The sequence below is a fragment of the Physeter macrocephalus genome, chromosome 14 (assembly GCF_002837175.3).
Source record: "Physeter macrocephalus isolate SW-GA chromosome 14, ASM283717v5, whole genome shotgun sequence".
Classification (NCBI taxonomy): domain Eukaryota; kingdom Metazoa; phylum Chordata; class Mammalia; order Artiodactyla; family Physeteridae; genus Physeter; species Physeter macrocephalus.
In genome coordinates this window covers 104855822-104879789 of record NC_041227.1, presented here as the reverse complement: position 1 = coordinate 104879789, position 23968 = coordinate 104855822, and the positions used below count along the sequence as shown (strand labels likewise).

The window sequence follows — 23968 nt, the reverse complement described above, 5'->3', positions numbered from 1 at the left end:
CAGCTACTGCACAGAGTAGGTATTGTCAACTGAGGAAAAACACAGAGTAGGTGTTGTCGACTGAAGAAAAACGCACTGCCTAAATATTTTAAGTTTTATTCGGGCACCTCACTGAGGACTGTCGCCTGGGACACAGCCTCCCAGATAGCTCTGAGAACTGCTCTGAAGAGGTGAGGGAGGAGCCTTATACACAGGAGTTTTTGCTGGGAAAAAAAAAAAGCAAACACACAGGTAGCTGAACATTGAAAGATTACTGCTAATCACAAAAAACCAGACATCTCAAGTTAATGATTTTAGTGCTTTTCGATGTTTGGGAAGTTGCAAGTCTGGGCTCCTTGAAAGTATTCCTTAGATATGCATCTTCACTATGTAGGGTCACTATCCTGTTTTTCTCCATCCTGAATTCCCCTCAGGACGCAGGGTCCAAGGGCAGTTCAGTGGCTGATGGCTCGAGGGCCGGCAACGTTCACTGTTTACTGAAACGGCAGGCAACATTTTTTTGTCCACAGTGTGATGATCAAATGAGGCGCTGTATGTAAAAATCTTAGTGCAGGATTCAGCCCATAATAGAGATGAAATAAGTGTTAGTATCATCATTGTTGAGAAGCTCAGTAACTTCCTCGTGGACAAGCCCTCCCGGCTCCCCTGGCACAGACCCTCCTCTGTAGCCCAGGGCGGACGAGCATCTCTCCTTATCCTTTTTGAGGATGTCATCACATTCTCCCTAGGACCACCTGGTCCACTTTCCCTTGCCCTCCCAATTTCTGCTTTTGTTGGTCTTTGATAGTCCAATCTCTGATTCTGGGGTTTGTGGGCAGGTGAGGGGCACTAGGCACAGAAGCTGCAACCCACTTTCCACAAGAAGTGTCCCCCTGGCTAGAAGACCAGGGTGTAGAGCTGGTACTAAGTTACGGCTCTATTCCCAGAGCTGGCCTTAGGTAAATAATCTCTTTACCAAAAGAGATAGCTCTTGTGAAAAACTGCTGGGTGTTTATATTTTTATCCATTCACCTATTCAAAGAACAGTAAATTTTCTGATCCTGGAGTCACAAAGATAAACAAGGAAGAAAAAAACCTCTGCTTCTCTTCTTGTAGGAAAGGAAAGGAGACACCATGGAAAGCAGGCCTAACACCAGTGTTTATTAGAGCAGAAAAGGAGAGAGAGAGGAAAAAAAAAAAAAAAAAAAAAAAGCAATGACCAAAACCCCAGCCGCCCCAAGTGGTGTGCTTCATTTAGCTGAACAAGGCTTCCTCGCTGAGCCCTCTCCTGTTCTGGAGGTCCCAGCTCCACCAGCCCCAGGAAAGAGTCTCCTGCTCACCCTTCCACAGTGGTAGGAAGGCCATTGCGGGGGACGGAGGGGGGCCTATAGTTTAAGCGATTGGTTTTAATGAGTTGTGCAGGTTAGTCAAATGAAGCAGCATAAACATCTGCCATCAATCCCCAAGGCAACCTGTGCTGTGCCCACAATTCACAAAGGCTGAAGATGTCCATTCCACAGCTGAAAAAAGAAACGAAAGGAGCCTCATCTTGTTTCAATAGTATCCGGGCCGCTGTTTATCAAAATGCTTGCTGGAAAAGAACAAGAAAATAATGTCAATGTGACGATGATGTTGATAAAAAAGAAGGGTGGGGGAGGAGGAGGAAACAGCTATCAAGCTGCCATTTCCTGAGCACTTCCTAGCATGTGCCAGGGCAGCGCTGTTTTCCATGCACTGACTTTTCTGATGCTCAGAACAGCTTTATGAGGGAGGAACTCTTACGTGTTACAGGTGAGGAAACCGAGACAGAAGTTAGGAATCTTTTCCGAAACGGAGTCACAATCTGAATGCTATCTGACTCCAAATTCCAAGTTGACCCATCCCTCCAGCCACTACGGCCTGGTTTTCCTGGTTGAAATGGATGTTGCCTGGAGCGAGGCCTCCATGGGATCCTCTGTTTGACAGGAGCAACCCCCGCCCCACCACCACCAGCGTCCCGGAAGCCTCTCCCCTCACCTGGCCTGCACCATGGTGACAAGTGCCTCTGCTCACGGAGCCAGTCACTATGCTCCAGGCTCTGTAGATATCATCACTACCCCAGTTTACAGATATAGAAATGGAGACCCAGAGAGGTTAGGTGACTTGTCCAAAGTCACAGAGCAGGAACACAGAGCACCAAACCCAAGTCCACCCAACTCCAGAGTCTGAGCTCTTAAGTACTCCGCAGTGCTGTGTTCTGAAAGAAGCCAAGAGCAGGCTTCTGGTGCTGGAGGAAAAAGGTCCCTGGTGCCATGGGTGGGAGAAGCTCTGACCTAGAACAGGGATCCAGAGGCAGAGGGGGCCAGAGCAGGATGTCAACCCAGCCCCTAGCCCTCAAAAGCAGAACTCCTGTTCCATTCCTAGGAGACGCTCCTCTCACTGTCTGTTAAAGTCCCTCACAAGGACCGTGCCCGCCCCCATCCCCAACACACACACACACCCCCAGGTTCCAGCAGTACCGCCCGCGGAAAGCTTGCAGGATTTGGAGTTGTCAGAAGTCAGACATACCAACTACTGCCCAGCATGATTTAGTAGCTTAATCACGCTCAGTTAGGTCCCCTATAAGACAGAGTTAAAACACACGCCCTGCAATGACACAGGAGTGTTAAGAGGATCAAATGAGAGATTTTGTGCAATAGCACCCTGAAAATTATAAAGAGCAATCCTCTAAAGGGAGTGTTCCTGTGTCAATTCACAGCAGCACAAAATAAAGAGCAAGGAAACAAGATTTCTCTGAACAACAAATGATCAAGTACCCAGTTATATCCTGTCCTGCTTAATACATACAAATTACAGAGGAGAAATGAAACTCACTAGGCTTAACCTCTGAAGGGATTTTGCTACGTAACCTAGCAAGAATTGGAGAGGGGACGAGGAGATGGACACAGACACACTGTGAGCGAAGCAGCAAACAGCCTCTCGCAGGAACAGAGGTGCAGAGGTGGGCTGTGTTGGGAATGCTGAACCATGCAGGTCAGGGGGACTGAAAGGGCAAAGCCAGAAGAAGAGGGTAGTTGGGACAGGCTGGGCAGAGTCCCAGTCTGGGAGGCTGTGGGGAGGCAGTAAAGAAGTTGCTGATCCTGGTGACAATGGTGATGGTTGTGATGGATGTCACCAGTCAAGCCCATGGATGCTGACCCCACCTGGAGAGACCCAAGTCTCAACAAGCCATGTCTCTCCAGATTTGTATCCCAGAGGGACCCCTTCTGGATGGCAAATAGGGTCACATCCTTCCCGTACTTGGGATCTCTTGGTGACTCAGCAGGAGTCAGGCCCCCGTGCGCGTCCCCAGTGGTCCTCTCAACCTGGCTCCCACCAACCTCTCCTGCCTTGCTCTTCCCATTCCCCAACCCATAACCAGCTCACCCGCTGGTTCTCCTAACACCATGCTCTCGAAGGCCCCTGAGCCATGCCTGCACTGCCCACCGCCGTCTCCCTGAAACAGAAGGCCTGGGAGAAGGAACGTACCGGGGGCTGGTCCCGAGCTGCTTACACAGGATGGACTATGTTCCTGTCGCAGTGGGGCTTGCAGTGTGGGTTCAGCCAGTGCTCCAGGAACTGTTCCTCAGCACGGCGTTCAAGGCGGAGCAGATGGTGCATGTACTCCTGTCAAAACAAACCCACATCGAAGAGAAGCTTTTATTCACGGTTGATGGTCGAGCTGCCCATGTGCGGGGTACAGCTGTGGTTCTGAGACAGGGCAACAAAGCCAAGGAGGAGAAACCGCCACCAACCCTAAGTGCTGAGAGGGTGTGTATCCATGGGAACTCATAGACACTGCTGATGGAGAGTTACACGGAACAACCACTTTGGAAAACAATCGGTGGCCTGCAATCCAGAAATTTCACTCTCGTTTATATCCTAGAGCAATGATTCTCAAATTTCATCAGACATCAGAATCACCCAGAAGACATGTTAAAACCTACAGATTGCTGGGGCCCCAGCTTCAGAGTTTCTGATTCAGTGAGTCTGGGTTAGGGCTCCAGAGTTTGCATTTCTAACACGTTCCCAGCTGCGAATGCTGCTGGTCACTTTGAGAATAAGAGCAGATACGAATGTTCACAGCAGCAATAAATTTGTAGTAGCAAAATTCTGGAAACACCTGGAAACATGTTAAATATCCATTGACAGGAGGATGGATAAATAAATTATGGTAGGGTCACAACGTGGAATATTATACAGCAATGAAAAAAGTTAATTATAGCTACATACAACAACCTAGATGAGTCAGAAATAGCATAGTAAGTGGAAAGAGCAAGTCCAAGAAGACAGTGCTTATAGTGTGACACCATTTTAATAAAGCTCAAAACATGCATAACTAAATAATATATTTATTTATGGTAGCACACATTTGTGATAAAATCATCTTTTTTAAAAGCCAAGGGATAACTGTGAGAAAGCTGGAGTTGCTATACTATTATCAAACAGAATAAACTTTAAAGCCAAAAAAAAGTTACTAGGGATAAAGGGGCATTTGGTAAAAACAGCCTGGCAGTTCCTTAAGATGCTAAACAGAGTAAACATTTGACCCCGCAACTGTGTGTACGAGAGAAGTGAAAGCATGTGTTCACACAGAAACGTGTACACAGCTGTTCACAGCAGCATTATTCATCACAGCCCCAAAGTGGAAACAACCCAAATGTCCATCAGCAGATGAATGGATAAATAAAATGTAACGTATCCCCATACAAGGGGAATACTATATGGCCATTATGAGGAATGATGCATGCTACAACCCAGATGAACCTCGAAAACGTTATGTTACGTGAAAAAGGCCAGTCACAAAGGACCACATGTTGTATGAGTCCATGTCTATGAAATGTAACCGGCTCTATGTGTTGGTGTGTCCACAACAGAGAGCAGCTGATTGTCCGGTGCTGCCCATCTCTGTGTCCAGCCTCTCCATCGACTCAGGAACCCGAGCCAGACGTGGACCATCACGTCTCCCTCAGACTCATCCTGAGACTGAACGTGAGGACGCTGAGCCTACCTCCGGAAGAGTTCTCAGATGACTCCCTCCATCTCTGCCACTTCTGCAGGTCGGGTCTCCACCGTTGCCACCCAGGCTGTCCCAGCTTCCTCACCCCTCCCTCCGTCACTCTACCTCCCGTTCCGCCCACACCACGTCCCACATCCCCCCACCATTTCTGCTCCAAGCTAACAGAGTGATCTGCCCAAATGCAGCCCTGAAAGGGCCACAGCTCTTCAGAGGCCTTCGCCAGCGCTGCCTTCCTGCAAGGAGGGAAAAGGTGATGACCAACTACCCCTTGGGCTTGATCTGTGGCTCTGGATAATGTCACTGTAACCAGCAGGTGAGGACACCTCCTCATGGGATCTGCCACCTCCCGCCATGCTTCACAACACAGGGAGGGCCCCCTCCTGCCCTAGTTCACGGCTGTCACCGACAACAAAGCTTTGTTGGTCTCTGAGCTTCTCTAGAACCACAATTTCTCCTTCAGATGGTTCACCTAAAGGAACTTTAATGAAGGAACCGTTCACAGCCGTGTAAACAGGGTTAAGGGAACCACCAAAGCACATTCCAGTACCCAGGGACTAGCAATAGAGAAAAGCCCCATGGCCAGGCCTAGACCTGCAGGGCCCAGGGGAAGGGCTCAGCCTCTGTAAAGCAGGGAAAGAGCAGGAGACAAATACCCCGTCCTCTCTCTCCTCTTGCTCTCCATCTCCTGCCAAGCCCACGCAGAAGCCAGCCGGCCAGGGATCCAGGCGATGCAGTTTCCAGGGGTCCACCTCCGGAGCCGGGCAGAGCCAGGTGGAGGATGGATGCGGTGGGGGGGACAGGGTGGAGAAAACCAGCGCTGTACCAGGATGATGGCGTATGAGGGGTGTGCTGTTGCCCTTAGAAGCAAGTAAAGAGCGTAAATGATAGCTGTTACTGATGTTTGCTGCAAAGGAGCCGGCTTCTTGGGCTGTGCATCCGTTGATCATTGACCACTGAATACACTGATCCAGCTGGAGGAGGAGCAATTGTTCCTTTGCATGCAGTTATTGTCTCTCCCCCTCCTCTCCCTCAGTTTGCTCTTGCTCTGCCCTCGATCAACAGGAGTGTCACTTCCAGGTTCAGGGTAAACCTTCTCTTCCCAACGTGGCTTGATCTTCAACAAAGCCAGTTCAGGCTGTGAGTTTTCTGTCTTGTTTCTCACTGCATTATCCCATATAAATGATACACCAGAAAAATGATAAATCAATAGGATGCTTCTTAAATAAGAGTGAAGTGTTACTTCCCTTGTCTTAATCACTTACAAATTCTCTTCTTTCCCTCCACACCTTGCCTCTCCATCCCCTGATGCAAACAGAGAAGTGGTCCACGGGCACTGCCCAGACCACCAGCAGTAGTTCTCCACGCGTCTGGCCGTGACCCCACATGGCTGGTAAAGCAGAGCTCCAGCCTGCTCCTGGGCTCCCTCCTCTTCCCCACTCTCCACCCCCACCAGCCAAGCAACCCCTAAATCCTGTGGATGCTCTTGGATCCCATCTCCCCATCCACATTACCCCTGCCCAGTCTCAGTCCCCACCCTCCTGCTAGATTCCTGCCACTGCATCTGGAGGGTTCTCCCTGTCTCTCGTCTTACCTCCTTCCTCTACATTCCACCCCACAGCTAGGGGGGGTTTTTTTTCCTTTTTTCTTTTTAATAGACTTTATTTTTCAGAGCACTTTCAGGTTCACAGCAAAATGGAGCAGAAAGTACAGCAATTTCCCATATACCCCCTGTCCCCACAAACACACAATCTCCCCCATTATCAACATCTTACCCCAGAGTGGTGCATTTGTTACAAGAGACGAACCTATGTTGACACAGCGTCATCACCCAAAGTCTATAGTTTACATTGGGGTTGCTCTTGGTGTTGCATATTTTACGGGTTTGGACAAATGTATAACGTATCCATCATTATAGTATCATACAGAATATTTTCACTGCCTTACAATCCTCTGTGCTCTGCCTATTCATCCCTTCCTCCCCTCTAACCCTTGCAATGACTGATCTTTTTACTGTCTCCATAGGTTTGCCTTTTCCAGAATATCATATCACTGGAATTGTAGCCTTTTCAGATTAGTTTCTTTCACTTAGTAAAATGCATTTAAGTTTCTTCCACGACTTTTCATGGCTTGATAGCTCATTCCTTTTTAGTGCTAAATAATATTCCACTGTCTGGATGCACCACAGTTTATCTATCCGTTTACCTACTGAAGGGCATCTTGGTTGCTTCCAAGTTTTGACAATAATGAATAAAGCTGCTATAAACATCTGTGTGCAGGTTGTTGTGTAGAACATAAGTTTTCAACTCATTTGGGTAAATACTAAGGAGCATGATTGCTGGGTCATACAGTAAGAGGACGCTTAGTTTTGTAGGAAATTGTCAGGCTCTCTTTGAAAGTGGCTGCACCATGTTGCATTCCCACCAGCAGTGAATGAGAGTTCCTGTTGCTCCACATCCTCGCCAGTATTTGATCATGTCAGTGTTCCGGATTTGGGCCATTCCAATAGGTGTGTAGTGGTATCTCATTGCTGTTTTTAATTTGCATTTCCCCAATGACAAATGAGATGGAGCATCTTTTCATATGCTTGTTTGTCATCTGTGTTCTTCTTTGGTGAAGTATCTGTTCAGGTCTTTTGCCAGGGCAGGTTTTTAAAACATGAAAAATGAAAATGGCTTTATTGGTTTTTTTTATCACAACAGTGATACATATTACTGTTTTGAAATTATGTAAAAATAAAAAGTTATAAAGAAGAGAGTGAAAAATCCTTGCTGTTTGTTTTGTTTTGTTTGTCTATCTCTTTATCCTGTGGCAAAGTGACATTTTTTTAAATCTACCCATGTTGTTTCCTCACTTAAAATACTTGAATGGCTTCCACTGGGCTCAGAAGAAATTCCAGTTCCTTAAGTGTTTTGTGGGGCTCCCGATGATCCAGCCTCACCCATTTCCTCTTCTCCCACCATCAACCCTTTGCGCTCCATCTTTCCCTGGATCGGCTACACGTGCTCTGCTCTCTAATCTCATGCTATTTTCTCTGCCTGGAACGCCCCTGGGCCTTCTCTTTTTCCTGTCTCACTCCTATCTGACTTTTCAGCCCTCAGCTTAGGTGCTTCTTCCTCCAGGCAGCCTTCTCAGATTCCCTGTGACCCCATAGCTCTCTGGACTTCTCCTGGCATAGTTACTCTGCTTAGCAGTGACCACGCTCTGACAGTAGGGACTTAATTGGGCCACATCAGATTTTTTAGTGGAGGTGCCATGTGTCTTGGCTCACATATTGGCATGTGAACTTTATGTTTCCCCCCAGAAGAGATAAAAATGACTTTTAGGGGCTTCCCTGGTGGCACAGTGGTTGAGAATCTGCCTGCTAATGCAGGGGACACGGGTTCGAGCCCTGGTCTGGGAAGATCCCACATGCCGCGGAGCAACTAGGCCCGTGAGCCACAACTACTGAGCCTGCGCGTCTGGAGCCTGTGCTCCGCAACAAGAGAGGCCCGCGCACCGCGATGAAGAGTGACCCCCGCTTGCCACAACTAGAGAAAGCCCTCGCACAGAAACGAAGACCCACCACAGCCCGAAAGAAATACATAAATTAATTAATTTTTTTAATAATGACTTTTAATTTGTAGGATGTATGTTGTCGATATTGCCCTGAAATAAGCCTTGGTGCTGAGATTATGGGATGGGAATCATTGCAAAGTGTGCGTGGAACAGTCCACATAAACACATATGGGTAACCCAAAGCTGCAGGCCATTAATCAGAGAAGTGGCATTTCACCTTGGGCGAGAGTAGTCATATGTGGTAATATAAGATTATTCTGGCATGTATAGATATAAAAATCCTAAATCATGAAAACCCTCCTATGGTATTAATGAAGCTTTAACAGACGGTCCCGTCTAGAACTTTTGAGTTTTTAAGTTTCAAGAAAAACTCCTAGGAAGTCTACATCCTATTTTAAATATAACTTTTTTTTTTTCAATTTAATGACTGTGCAAAGGAATGAATTATGATGTGTCCTATTTTCCTGAAATGTTTTTTCTTTCCCCCAGGACTCATGCAGTTTAAAATTGTTTTGATTATCGTTGTTTTCATTTAACTCGTCAAAATGCACCCTGTGTCCTGGGCGTGGAGTCTCCGGGGCAGCTGGGGAAGGGGTGGATGCCAGGAGGGCTCCTTATGGGATCCAGCAAGGATTCCCCAGCAGCTTGCTGGACACGTTTGTGAGTCTGGGGCTGAACCCTGCCCTGTCTTCCCTGTCTGAGGAATCTTTGGCCAGAAGAATAGTCATTGGGAGGAACAGGAAGGCAGTGTGGAGGCTTGTAAATAAGGAACAAAGACTTCTCAGCATACAGCTTTGCTTATTCAACTGTTCCGTGTAAGCAGCTCACTGAAGGAAACCCACGTTGCCATCTTCTTGCCTGCCTGTTTGCCAGGGCGGTGTGGTGGAGAGGCTAAGAGGTTCGGGTCTGGGTCTGGATCAGGGTCTGGTTCCAATCAAAACCCTTCCAATACTATTGCTTTACCTCTCCAGCCTCAGTTTGTCCATCTGCAATGTGGGGATGGCCCTGGCACTTATCTCACTGGGTTGCCAGGATTAAATGAAATGATACAAATAAAGCTCTGTGCCAAATATGTAGTCTCCATTTTCACTTCTAAACCCATTCTCTCCCCTCCTTCACCTGGCCTTTTGCACTAAGAGGCTGACCTAGATGAACTGCAACCACAGAGTCTTTTGTCCTGGGGTTTCCGGTTGGGTTTGGCGTTTAGGAGGTGCCAGCAGCAGACTAGAGGTAGGAGGGGAGAGGTGAGGATATGTACTCCCCTGCAACCTCCCCGAGGAGTCTCGGCAGGTTGGCTGCATCCCTCCCCTGAAGACCCAGCTCCTAGGGGGCTGCCATTCCGGGTCTGGGAACCACACTCTTCCCTTCCGCCCTCGTGCCTCAGGAGTCTTAGCCCTGCATCCTTTATCATTTCTTGTTAGTTCACCTTCATCCTGCCACACCTTTGTAAAGAGTCCCTTTATTAAGCCCTCCTCAGTTAATTTTGGTTACTATTAGATATGGAAGATGTGAGCATGCCTTGAGGCTGTAGATGGAGCATCTCTCCCAGGAACTGGTCCACAGGAAGCTTTCAATAAATGTTTGTTGAATGAAAAAAAAGCTGTGGTCCTCAAAGCATGGTCTGTGCTCCCCTTGGGGGTCCATGATGTCAAAACTATTTTTCGAGTACTACTGAGACATTTGCCTTCTCACTGTGTGCATTGGTGGGTAAAACTGACGCCTCGGCAGGAGTCAAGGCAGTAGCACCCAACTGTCCTAGTGGTCGACATATCCTTCATCACACAGTCGCAGTTAAAATAAATAAATACAAAGAAAACATTCTCAAAATGCCAGTTTCACTGAAGCATGCCCTGGTGAAGCCGTAGAAAATGACCAACAGGAAGCATGCAGGCAGCACTTCTGCTGCACGACAAAGTACAATGATTTTCTCAAGGAAAAGCACCTGGGGGACTGTTGGTGTCAAGAGTTGAACTAGGTGTGTTTTATGCGTGTGTTTGGCAGACGTCTTCCCCAAAGCGAATGAAGTGAGCTTATCACTTCCAGGAAAACTGACAGTGCTTGTTACAAAATGATAAAATTTGAGCTTTCAAGGGGAAATTAGAACTCTGGAAAACTTATATGTGTGATCATGAACCTGAGAGCTTCCCAATAGTTAAAGACTTTTCCAATGAGATTGGTGGCGATAAGAAAGAATGTCAACACTGATATACAGCATTTATACACCACTTATAATTATATGTTAATTGGCATCCTTATTCATTTAATCCCTGTCCGTCTCAGCCAGACACCCAACTGGCTTTTTGATGAGCGTGTCCAAGGAATACCTAGTATACGGTTTAGTGCTTGGCATATAGTAGTGCCTCAATAAAACTCACAGGAGAAATGTATAAACAAGTGATGAATAAATGAAATGACTCTTCTTTCTCCATAATCTTACTAAATCCTCCTTGGGAGGCTCCTGGGCATCTGCGTCAATCTGCTCATTATAATGGCCCAGGCCAAATGTACATAAAAAGCATCAAAGAGTAATATGTATTTCACACTCCTAAATAGAGGCTGAAATCACTGTTGAATAAAAACAACCAAAACAGACACACACATAGAGAGAGAAAGAAACAAGCCCTGGTTTCCATGACATTTCACTATTTATTTAAAATGTTAGGGAAATGAATACGCCACAAAGGCCTAAAAGCAATCATTAGTCAAAGACGAAAAGCCAAACTGCAAATCTGCTGAAAACCACAAATTCAACAATTGTGTTGGCTAAGTTAGAAATGACCCAGCATTAATGATAATCTCAAATGTTCCTGGATCAAGAAAGAAGGGGTAGATGAAAAATACGTTTTATTTTTTAGATTCCTTTTTTCAAGGGGAAAAAAATTAAAGCAAAACAAAAACTAATATCTGCATTTCGTGTCCAATGCCAACTGGAATGATTTAAGTAAATAATTTCTCAAGATTTAGAGCGGAAATTGGAGGGGGTCCTTTATGATGGCACAGGAGAGGTGTGATAATGAAATTAAATACCCACTGGAACCCGATCCAAGTTGAGAATCATAAAGTAGACAGTTAATCTAGCAAGGTGGGATCTTTTTCCAAGAAGGCAAAATCCTTCCCGTGACATCTGCATGAAATTAAAGGTCCATCGATATTTGGATGAATTATTTTGCTCATTAGTAAAAGCAAGATAATCATATAGGCAGAAGGGTGGCTCAGAACTTAACTGCTCTGGGCCACTTAGAAGGCTAGCCCTAAAAGAAGGCAAATCAGTGAGGTGCACAATTTGTATCTCAGTCGCTCTGAACTGGTCTTGGAGATCACTGGGAACAAAAGGGTAATGGAGTTACTACATACATTTGTCAAGGGGCTAAATATGAAAGCATATTTTACAAAGACTATTTACAATAAAGCTAATATGATTTATACTTGCCCCACAAGAACATTCCTTAAAGGAACACAGGCCAAAATGGAAAGCATATTCCCAGGGCACACAAGTGCTTACGAATACAATCACAAAGGACATAATTTTAGCTCGGATGTCATCTTTTTTAGAGAATTTCCATGGTTCACCCCAGCAGTTGGCAATAATTTTTTCCCTAAAATTTGGGACGACTAAGAGAAATTTAATGAATTTAAGCAAGGCAATAGAAGATTTCTTTGAAATAACCTCCAGGTTCTATGGTAGAGTAATGTCCTACAAAATTTCTCCCCTGGAGAGAAGCAAAGAATGGAATGGAAACAAGTATAATGAGCATTTAGTAAATGTCAAATTCTGTGCTTGGTGCTGGGGACCCAGAAGTGAAACAAACAGTCCATCTGCTGAAGCACTTTAAAGCATTCTAGTACGAGAGATAGATTTTTTTTTTTTAAGTCAGAAATAGCAATTTTGTCCTGTGAGTGCTAGGCCAGAGGGATGCTCTAATTCATGGTGGGAGGGTAGGGGCATCAGGAAGGCCTCTCAAAACAGGCATCATTTCAGGTGAATCTCTACAAATGAGTAAGAGTTAACCAGGTATATAAGAGCAGAAGAAACAAGTACAAAGGCAGGTGCTGTCAGAGAAGAACTTCAAACACACCATCATTCCAGACAACCTGCTTCTTCTCCTAGGTTTCTAACGCCAATGAGTGGCACCAAGGTGTCCACACAGACACCCACACATCCCTAATCCTCCCTTACTGCATCTACTCTGCCCCAGAAATGGCCAACTCATATCCAATTTAAGATATCATAGCATGCTCCCATTATCTTTACCTTAAAACCTCTACTGGAACATTCTCTTGGATGATAAGACATAAATTATTTTAAAAACTTTTAGAAAGCAATGTGGTAATATATACTAAAAGGTTTAAAAATACTGTATTCATACCCTTGGATCCAATAATTTATTTTCTGGGAACATATCCTTAGCAAATAATTCAAAATATTAAAAGCACTTTAAGAACAAAATTTTAGAGTGTTGTTTATAATAGAAAAAATAGTGGGAAAGGGAACCTTCCTACATCGTAAGTTGGAATGTAAATTGGTACAACCACTATGGAGAACAGTATGGAGGTTCCTTAAAAAACTAAAAATAGAGCTACCATATGACCCAGCAATCCCACTCCTGGGCATATTTCTGGTGAAAACCATAATTCGAAAAGATACATGCACCCCAATGTTCACTGCAGCACCATTTACAATAGCCAAGACACGGAAGCAACCTAAATGTCCATCGACAGAGGAATGGTTAAAGAAGATGTGGTACATATATACAATGGAATATTACTCAGCCATGAAAAAAGAATGAAATAATGTCATTTGCAGCAACATGGATGGACCTAGAGATTATCATACTAAGTGAAGTAAGTCAAAGACAAATATTATATGATATCACTTATATGTGGAATCTCATAAGATGATACAAATGAATTTATCTACAAAACAGAAACAGACTCACAGACTTTGAAAACAAACTTATGGTTACCAAAGGGGAAAGGCAGGGGGAAGGATAAATTAGGAGTTTGGAATTAACATATACACACTACTATATATAAAATAGATAACCAACAAGGACCTACTGTATAGCACAGGGAACTCTACTCTTCTGTAATAACCTATATGGGAAAAGAATCTGTAAAAGAATGGATATATGTATAACTGAATCACTTTGCTATACACCTGAAACTAACACAACATTGTAAATCAAATATACCCCAACATAAAATTAAAATTAAATTTAAAAAAAATAGTGGAAATGATCTAACTAACAAAAGAGGGTAATTCACTATCATTATAGTTATAAAGGGTTTCTAATAATACGAGGAAATGTGTACATTATAATACTAAGAGAAAAACCAGGATACAAAATTGTAGAGTGTGATTATACTTTTTAAAATACACACACAGGGCTTCCCTGGTGGCGCAGTGGTTGGGAGTCCGCCTGCCGATGCGGGGGGCACGGGCTCGTGCCCCGGTCCGGGAGGATCCCGCATGCCGCGGAGCGGCTGGGTCCGTGAGCCGTGGCCGCTGAGCCTGCGTGTCCGGAGCCTGTGCTCCGCAACGGGATAGGCCACAACAGTGAGAGGCTCGCGTACCGAAAAAAAAAAAAAACACAAAAGACTAAAAAGAAATACATCAAAAATGGCAATGCTGTCTTTGGGTAGAGGGAGTAAGACTACATCTGAATTTTTTTTTCTTCTTTTGACACTTTCTTGGTTTCCAAGTTTTGTATAATAAATACAAATGGCTTAAATTTTTATTTGTAATTACACAAGTAACACATGAACATACTGTTACTGTTTAAAATTTAAACATCAAATATAAAGTTCCCTAGATCAGTACCTGCAGTCTTAACCTCCTGAATGAGATGACACAATTAAGAGTCAACTGATCATATTTCTAGACCTTTTTCTAGAAATTTACATACATATAGATGTACCTATATATAGTACTGTTTTGTGAGTGAGTACTAGGAGGGCAGGACCAACTCAGGGGAGATAGAAAAAGTGACATTGAGAATGACGAGGAGGGTACCAGGCATAAATAATGGAGAATAGCTCTGCAGGCAAAGGGAATCATTTGTGAAAGGATGCTGAGACCAGGGCAAGGATGGTTTATTTTGAAAAACAATGAGAAGTTCCAGGTGGTTGGAGCATAAATGGCCTTGGACGAGTGGCAGGAAATGGGACACAATGGTGGCCTAGGGCTGGTCTGTCGCCCAGGCCAAGATACTTGGCCCTTATCTTATAAGCAGTGAGGAGCCAAAGAGGTTTTTGTTTTGTTATATTTTAAAAAGTATTTATTCAGCTGCTGCTTTGTAAAAAACAAGAAGAATGAGAGCCAATGTCATCACTCAGGCACTGTGCTTTGCGTGCTTTCTCTCACAATACGTCTCTGAGGTAGGTTTGATTATCATACCCCATTTTATAGATAAGAAAACTGAGACTTACAGAGTTTAAGCAACCTGGGCAGGATGTGATAGCCAGTAAGTGGTGAGCTGGGATTCAGACTCAACACTTTGCTGCCCCACTCTTAAACCCTCTCCTGTGTTGTTTTTGGTGAAAACTACACATACATTTATTAAAAATAAAAAACTGAATGTCCTGAATTGAATAATGTCCCCCAAAATTTCATGTCCACCTGAATCCTGTGAATGTGGTCTTATTTGGAAACAAGGTCATACTGGAGTAGGGTAGGCCCTAAATCCAAAGACTAGCATCCTTAGAAGAAGCAAATTTGGACACAGGGACACATAGGGAAGAAGGCCATGTAAAGACAGATGCAGAGATTGGAGTAATGTAGCTACAAGCCAAGAAATGCCAAAGATTGCCAGCAACCACCAGAAGCTAGGAGCGAAGCATGGGACAGATTCTCCCTCCAAGCTCCCAGAAGGAATCAACCTTGCCAGCTCCTTGATTTCAAATTTCTAGCCTCCCAAACTGTGAGAGAATAAATTTCTATTGTTGGACCTCCTTGGTGGTCCAGTAGTTAAGACTCTGCAATTCCACTGAAGCGGGTGCAGCTTCGATCCCTGGTGGGGAAACTAAGATCCCACACACTGCCCGCACGACCATTAAAAATTAATTAATTAATTAATTAATAGCTAGATAAATAAATAGGTTTCTATTGCTTCAAGCAATCCAGTTTGTGGTACTTTGTCATGGCAGCCTTAAGAAACTAATATACTAAGTAATAGCAAAAAGCATGAAAATAAAAAGTATAAATTTGTCCCAAATTCTATCATGGAGAAAATAATGTCATTATTGTTTGGCAACATGTCTCCACATACATATGCAGATAGAAGAGTAGATAGGATTTCTTTCCATTTTGAACATTGTACACACAAAACTTTCATAATATCAAGTGTTGACAAGAGTACAGGGATCTAGGTATTCTTATACACACTACTGGTGGGAGTTGGTAAGTCAGTTTGGCAATTTGGCAGTACCCATTTCAACTGGAAGTATGTAAACCCCCTGACTCAGAAATTTCATTTCTTATCACTGAACTTGGCAAAACACACATGTGTACAAGGATCTTCATCATTGGAAATAAGTAAAATGGCCATTGTTCCAGGAAGGGCTAAATAAGTAAGTTGTAATATGTCTCAGTACATTCGGGCTGCTATAACCCGAAATACCACAAACTGGGCAGCTTATAAAGAGCAGAAATTTATTTCTCACAGCTCAGGAGGTGGAAGTCCGAGATCAGGGTACCAGTACGGGTGGGTGAGGGCTCTCCTTCAGGTCACAGACTTCTCGTTATATCTTCACGTGGCTGGTGGGACTAGGGAGCTTTGGGGGGCCTCTTTTATAAGGGTGCTAATCCCATTTACAATCCACGAGAGCAGAGCCCTCATGACCTAAGTACCTCCCAAAGGCCCCATCCCTTAATACCATCACTTGCGAGTTAAGATTTCAACACATGAATTTGGGGTCGGGGGGGACACAAACATTCAGACCATAGCATCATACATTTACCCTATGCTTCAATGTAAAATGAGCTAGAACAAGACCTATTATTGAGTGAAAGAAAGCAAGGTACAGAATAAACGCAACACTGCTTTCCACATAGCCTGAACTACATCAATGAAGGGACAAGCAAGCCTGACACATTCAAGGCGCAATGAGGAGGCCAGCATGGCTGGAACGGCGGCAGGGGTCGGGGGCAGGGATGAGATGCAGGTAGAGGCCAAGGAGGGAGCAGAGGGAGAGGACAGACCTCTAGGGCCTCGCAGGCCACTATAGGACCATGGATTTTTTTTTTTTTCCCTTCGGTATGCGGGCCTCTCACTGCTGTGGCCTCTCCCGTTGCGGAGCGCAGGCTCCGGACGCGCAGGCCCAGCGGCCATGGCTCACGGGCCCAGCCGCTCCGCGGCATGCGGGATCTTCCCGGACCGGGGCACGAACCCGTGTCCCCTGCATCGGCAGGCGGACTCTCAACCACTGCGCCACCAGGGAAGCCCAGGACCATGGATTTTTTTGGAGTAAGGCAGGAGGTCATTGGAAGGTTTTGAGCAGGAGAAAGATGGGGATCGGTTTACGTTTTTAAGAACTGAGTATTGGGCTTCCCTGGTGGCGCAGTGGTTGAGAGTCTGCCTGCCGATGCAGGGGACACGGGTTCGTGCCCAGGTCCGGGAAGATCCCACATGCCACGGAGCAACTAGGCCCGTGAGCCACAACTACTGAGCCTGCGCGTCTGGAGCCTGTGCTCCGCAACAAGAGAGGCCGCGATAGTGAGAGGCCCGCGCACCCGCGATGAAGAGTGGCTCCCGCTTGCCACAACTAGAGAAAGCCCTCGCACAGAAACGCAGACCCACCACAGCCAAAATAAATAAATTAATTAATTAATTTAAAATATATATATATTTAAAAAAGAACAGACTATTGCTGCTCTGCTGAGAACAGCTGCAGAGGGATCTAGAGAGGAAGAGAGGGAGGCAGGGTAAGAGTAATGCTCAGTCCACACTAGGGACTCGGGTGGTGGCAGGGGAGGCCGAGAAGTGGTCAGATTCTGGACTGGGCTCCCGTGCAACTAGGAGGAGGTGGCCCCCCTTACCCCAACGTGGAAGGCAAGGGCAGGGCTGGTGTAAGGCAACAATCTGGAATTCCTCTTGAGGCTGTTAAGTCCGAGGTGCTGGTTAAATGTTCCAGTGCAAACAGCCAAGTAGACAGTTGTGTGAGGGAGCTCACAGACAGAGTCCAGGCTAGAGATAGGAGTGTGTGGCCATCAGCATAGAGGTGATATTTAAGCCGGGGGGCTAGAAAAGGCAGAGAGCACAGCCCTGGGATGCTCTGACATTTAAAGGACAGTCAAGGGCTAAGAACCCAGCAAAGGAAACTGAGCAGCAAAAACCACAAAGCAGAAGGAGAAACCAGGAGCCAGGGGTCCTGGAAAACAGGAAGCCACGTGAGCAGAGTGCCCAGAGGAAGGAAGAGGGATCCTTGTGTCAGAACAAAACAAACGCAGGCTGGTTCCCAGTCCCCAGGACACCGGGAGCAGAGGCTAAGAGCCGCTTCTCTAGGACAGCACTTCTTAAACTTAAATGTGCACCTCGGTCACCCAGCCTTGTGGCCCAGATCCGCCTTCAGGTGTGGGGAGGAGCCTGAGGCTCTGGGCTCCCAAGTGAAGCCCAGCGGCCGGGCTGGGGACCACTTTTTGAGTTGCAAGAGTTCAGCCCTAATCCCTGAAAATCAACAGAAGCACAGTCATGACTGAGGACACATTCCAGGGAAAGCTCAGGATTCTTTTTTCTAGCTTCTTCCCTCTAACCACAAGCCCAGCCCTTCTTTTCACACAGCCCTGTCTTCATCAGATCCTCAGATTGTTTTTCCTCCATTAGGATCTTGAGGCTTTGTTACAAGCTCTTCTAACATGATGTCTTCACAGGCTGAAGTCCTAAGTCGTAGAGTAGTAAATGAATTCAGCTGAAACCCAGATGTCTCCAGATGGGGTGTCCCCACATGAATCCCAGGCTTCCTGGAGTGCCCATCCCACTCCTGTGACATCTAGAACCCAATTCCCCAAAATCCCTGAAGATCTGGGACTCATGTTTTTCCATCACTGCAGCATCCAGATCTGAGCAATTACCTCCCTCTTTCGTCAGCCCCCGTCAGCACACACCTGCCATCTGTCATTCCCCCAAAGAACCATTAACACAAGGTTGCTGTGCATAGCAGATTTTTCCTACGGTTTGGAGGCCTCAGAGGGTAATCACAGCACAGAGCTGAGAACAAGTTCTAACTCAATGTCAGGGCGTTGCCATAAAATAAATGTGTTAGCTATTTCCTGCCACAGGGAATCTGTCAGGTCTGGGCCCTCTCTACCTCCCCACCTGCCCCCTCTCTCTGACCCCTGCTCACATCCCCCAGCCCTGGGCCTTTCATCCTCTTCCTCCCCGGCTGCCTCCATATGCACTCAGAACCCCTCCTGCTTTCTTCCCCAGAGCCACGTCTCCTCTTCCTCTCTCCCCCCATCCTCACTGAGGCCCTACCTTTCTCCATCAAGGGTGCCAGCAAGGTGTTCCCACTCCTCTGGGGTGGAAGCCAGCCCTCCCCACAATGCAGGGCACACCAGTGATCTTTTCAATGCGTTATCCACCACACAGTCAAAAGAGAACGGTTGTTGCCATGAATAGGCAGGATACAAGCTGTCAAAACGGTCCAGCCCCTTGCATGTGTGGGCACAGCTTGTCTGAACCTGTTTCCGAAACACCTATCATCCCACAGAAGCCAACATCTGCCAATATTAAAGCCAAGTGTCAAGAATATAACATTGTTTTACAGATACTCCTGAAGAGAGACTACTGCAAATCTTCGTATGTGCTTTCATTTTGAATTCTTAATACCTCCCCAAAGCACCATCCATTTACTCTCGTCAATGGCCTCTCCCCTCCCCGAAATGAAATAACTCTCCCCTCTCTGAAAGGGTTTTCTTCCGCTCAGTCCCTCAGAGGGGAGAAGCGAAATGAAATAACCCACCCGGTCATCTCTCGGTAATTTTGAGTTAGTGGTGAGTACGTGAGTCTCAAAGCTCAGCTCCCGAGGGCACATGCATTCCCAGAGATCACTACCTCTGCTCATCCATCCCAGCCGCCCTGTCTGTCTCCAGGCTGCCATGGGAAGAAGGTACAGTAACATGTCCAGAAATGTAACTTCCCATCTCCCATGTATAATGGTAACCGAAGGCCAGCGTTGAAGAGGCTGTGTCCTGAGCCTCTAAACGGCTCCTGCACGCCAGCCCTAATCACATCATTCCCCCACTTCAAATCCCTTGGTGGCTCCCACTGAGTACAGAACGAAAGTCCACTCCACTATGACAGCCAGGTCCTTCCAACCTGGCCCCGAGAGGACCTCCTGTGCCCATCACCCATCACCCCATAAATCCCAGACACTCAAGTGAAGGTCAAAAGAGAGGAAACTGGAATCCAGAGCTTCTGAAAAAACTATCCCGCAAGGCCTTTTCCAAAACACACATGCACACACAGAATCATACACACACCCATGCACAAATGCTCACATACACACGCACACACCCCCTCACACATGTACAGTCATACACACATACATATCCTCGCACACACCCCCTCACATACATATATATCCTCATACATGCACAGTCATACACAAACCTTCAGACACACTCACACACAGTCCACACATACACGCAATATGCACCATCCTGAACACACAGGACGGTGTGTCCATCTCTAGCAAAGGGATATGTAAGCAGATGGTTTGCACAAAGAAAGAAGGAGAGCAGAAGGTGGTCTCGGCAAGAGGTAAAGACCAGGGAAGGGTGGTTCCCTTGGCCAGAGGTCCCACCTCATGGCCTCCTGGTGACCTGCTGACAAACGTGGGGTCACTGCATCCAACGCTTCATTCAGCAGTGATGCAGGCTGGGATGGCTGTGACATCCGTCAGCCGCTCAGATAAAAGGGGTGAATCGAAACAGGGTCCTACTGTAGAGCACAGGGAACTCCATTCAATATCCTGTGATAAACCATAATGGAAAAGAATATGAAAAAGAATATATATACATATGTATATATAAATGAATTATATATATATAAATGAGTCACTTTGCTGTACAGCAGCAATTAACACTACATTGTAAATCAACTGTACTTCAATAAAAAAATACTGTAATTTTTTTAAAGGGGTGAATTGCTTCTTTTTATAGAACAGGTGATTCGTATTATTCATCTTGCTCTCAGTAAATCCCTTAAAAGGAAAAGTCAACAACAAGCCACAAGGGGGAACCAGGTCCGACAGCAAGTGCGGCAGGCCGGGCGCATGGCAGCAGGAGGAGGGGAGGCCCTGGTGTTTGAGAAAGACGCCTACAGAAGCCCCTCCAGGGCCTCCAGATAAACCCCTCTGGCCCTCACCAAGTCCACAGCCGGCTGCCAGGGCTCTTCCTCCCAGCTGCTGACTGGCACCAAGAATCTGGTCGTCCTGAAGCTCTATCCAGACCCTCATATTCTACGTGAGACCTGGGATGAACCTTCTAGTCAGACTCTGGGCCAAACTCTGCACTTTACAGAGAAAACTGGGTTTTCTCTGTAAGGAAAAAAAAGGAAAGGACTCATCCTCATTCTAAAGCCCAAAGTCCACAACCAGTTTGTGCAGAACACCTCCTGGAATCACACTGAGGGGAAACTCTCTTCCCACCTCGCCCACCGCTGCACTGCCTGCAAACTCCGCATCCTTCAAGCCTCAGCTCGGTGGCGCCTCCTCCAAGAAGCCTGACCAGCCTCTCTCCTCCTTCCGGTTGGAGCTTGAAGGCCCTCTCCTCAGACCCCGTGTGCCAGATAACCTTGTTAGAGAACTGGAAACAGGCTGGAATGCTCTGGCTCATCCGTCACCATGCAGTGGACACAAGCATCTCAAACGAACGAAGAATGTCTAGTCTATGTCCTCAGTGCCTGGTGCTCGGCAGGGCACAGTCGAGGTAAAGTATAATTCAGTGCCCATCTTGGTCAGCAAGGAGTGCTCTCTGATCGACCACCTGACCCTCTCACTCTCTCTCTGACCTGCATCTGAACAACTATCCCATCTACTCTCCAGACCCTCAGTTCAACACTCAGCTAAATGCATTCCCGACCGGACCACGGGAGCTGCTGTTACCCATGGCAGGTCTCCCCCAGAAGGCTTGGCCCACTGGTTCTCAGCTTCGGTTGCACACTGATGCCACCTAGGGGGCTCTCACCCGCCTCCCCAGTGCCTAGGCCACACCGCAGGGCACCCCTCTGTGAGGGGGACCCAGGCATCAGATTTTTAACCTCCCCATTTGGTTCCAGCATGTGGCCAAGGTTAAGAGACATGCTCCTAAGAAAAATGTGATTCCAGAAACTATGTGTTGGTTCAGCCAGTACTGCGTGTGGGTGGATGTATGACAGTGCGAGAGACACACAGAGTGACACACGCGGTAAAAGAGAAAGAGGCTGTCCATCATCATAGACAGTGTCCCTCACCCCCCGCACTATTACATTTCAGGCCAGATCATTTTTGCCGTGGGAGCTGCCCTGTGCGTTGTAGGATGTTTAGCAGCATCCCTGGCCTTAACCCATTCGATGCCAATAGCAAACCCTCCTCCCACCAGTTGTGACAACCAAAAATGTCTCCAGACATTGCCAGATGTCCCTGGGGCGGAGGAGCAAAATCTGGATGAGAACTATAGGTACAGACTAGCCGCCAAATAACTTATTGCATATTTATGTTCACATTTCAACTGTAGGTCACACAGGCACTTTTCCAAACTTGACTGAGTGGCTGAGGATTCTGGACACAGGTCAGTGTCTTTGTGACGGACATACAGGACTGTACCATACACAGGATGGGTGGGAAATGGTGGGTGAGTCTAGAGAGAATCACAGAAACTAGATCAGGCAGGTTCAAGGCAGCTAAGATGAGTCATTGGTGGTCAAGCCTACAAAAGATGACCAAAACCAACAAAACCCCAAAAGCCAGATATTCAGTAAAGTAGCCACGCCAGAGGCAAGCAGAGGGTTGTCACAGATGAAGGCAGGTGATGACCAGGAGCCAGGAAGAGGGAAATGGTCAGAGAAGGAGCTCTTGGAAGTTCTGGGCAGGGAAGAACCACACCAAGCAGCATTTGGGGATAAAGTGTAGCACGGTGTGTAGCTGGCATGGGGGGAGGAAGGAAGCTGGGGGCGGAAGCAGAGCCGTAACACCCACACCCACATGCTGCCTGACGCCTAAACCACCTCCAGTCCCTGCCCAGGCCGCCCTTCCACAACCAGAGCTCAGGGCAGCCAGGGCCAGATGCTGGCAGAGAAAACACCCAGCCAGCTCGGGAGCTGAGCAGAGCCTGTCTCCTGAGCACCTGGAGGGGCCTTGATGCTTCAGAGTCTCTTGAACCAGCCTCCCACAGCCTCCAGGACCCCGAGGAAGAGCCTCTGGAACAGCCCCTCCAGACATCACCCCAAAAGAGCAAAGAGGCAGTTGGAGCTCCCCAGGGACCCTCGAGCCAGGCATCCTGCTCCCCACTGGCTCCCTCACCATCCACCCCGCCCCTTCCCAACCCTCATCCCCGGTGCTGGAGGCTTGGTTTCCCCCAGTATCCCCTCACATTCCTTCTCATCCCCTCGGGATCCTCTGTCTCTGCCCACCTCTGAGCCCTGGTGTGCTCAGACTTCAATCCTGGGCCTCTTCTAAACGCATCTCAAACCATCTGTCTAAAACCCGACTGTGCACTCCCCCGTTCGAGACATGCTTTGATTGTCCTCTACTGAACCCAAGGTAAAGTCCAACGTACCCGAAGCCTTGCTGCTCTTGCGCCGGCCCACCTCCCAGACCCCTTCCACCTGTGTGTGGAGATTCCAGCCACCTCTGACTTCTCCTACCAAGGAGAACAAAGCCACGTCCACCCTTAACAGCCTGAATCGCTTGCTCATTTCTAAGCCATTCTGTGACACAGTGATTTGCTGATTCTTCTGTGTCTACCACCAACTCTGAGCAGAAACCCAGGTGACGGTCTGCAGCCTCGGCCCCCCTCCCCCCGTCCCCGGTACTTAATACTCAAAGGAGTTGTTACTGCTTGCTGAGTACTATTTTAAGTGCCTTACTATGAATTACTTTTATTCTCATAAAGTAGTTGTTTCATGCGCTTATAATAATAATATTATAGAAATATAAGTAATAATATTGTTTACCCCCTTTTCATAGTCGAGAGTACTGAGGTACAGAAATGTGAGGAGACTTCTTCAAAGTTATATAGTTTGAAAATGGGGAGATTCAAACCGGGACAGTCTGCCCACAGCCAGTACTCTTCACCACTGTGCAACCCAGCGTCATACTGAGAGACCTTTTTTTTTTTTTTTTTTTTTTTTTTTTTTTTTTTTCTGTTGTGGCCTCTCCCGTTGCGGAGCACAGGCTCCGGACGCGCAGGCTCACGCG

At 46.7% G+C, this 23968-nt stretch overlaps 1 protein-coding gene across 1 annotated transcript in view; it reads right to left on the bottom strand.

The window, feature by feature from the left end:
- Positions 1–1019: 1019 nt before the first annotated feature.
- C14H17orf67 (chromosome 14 C17orf67 homolog) overlaps positions 1020–23968 on the bottom strand; it is a 34182-nt gene continuing 11233 nt past the window's right edge. The window contains exons 4-5 of the mRNA XM_007109683.4: positions 3487–3624; positions 1020–1570 (exon numbers count right to left, since the gene is read on the bottom strand). Coding sequence (XP_007109745.1) covers positions 3508–3624 — 117 coding nt within the window. The 3' untranslated portion in view covers positions 1020–1570; positions 3487–3507. The remainder of the gene's footprint in view (positions 1571–3486; positions 3625–23968) is intronic.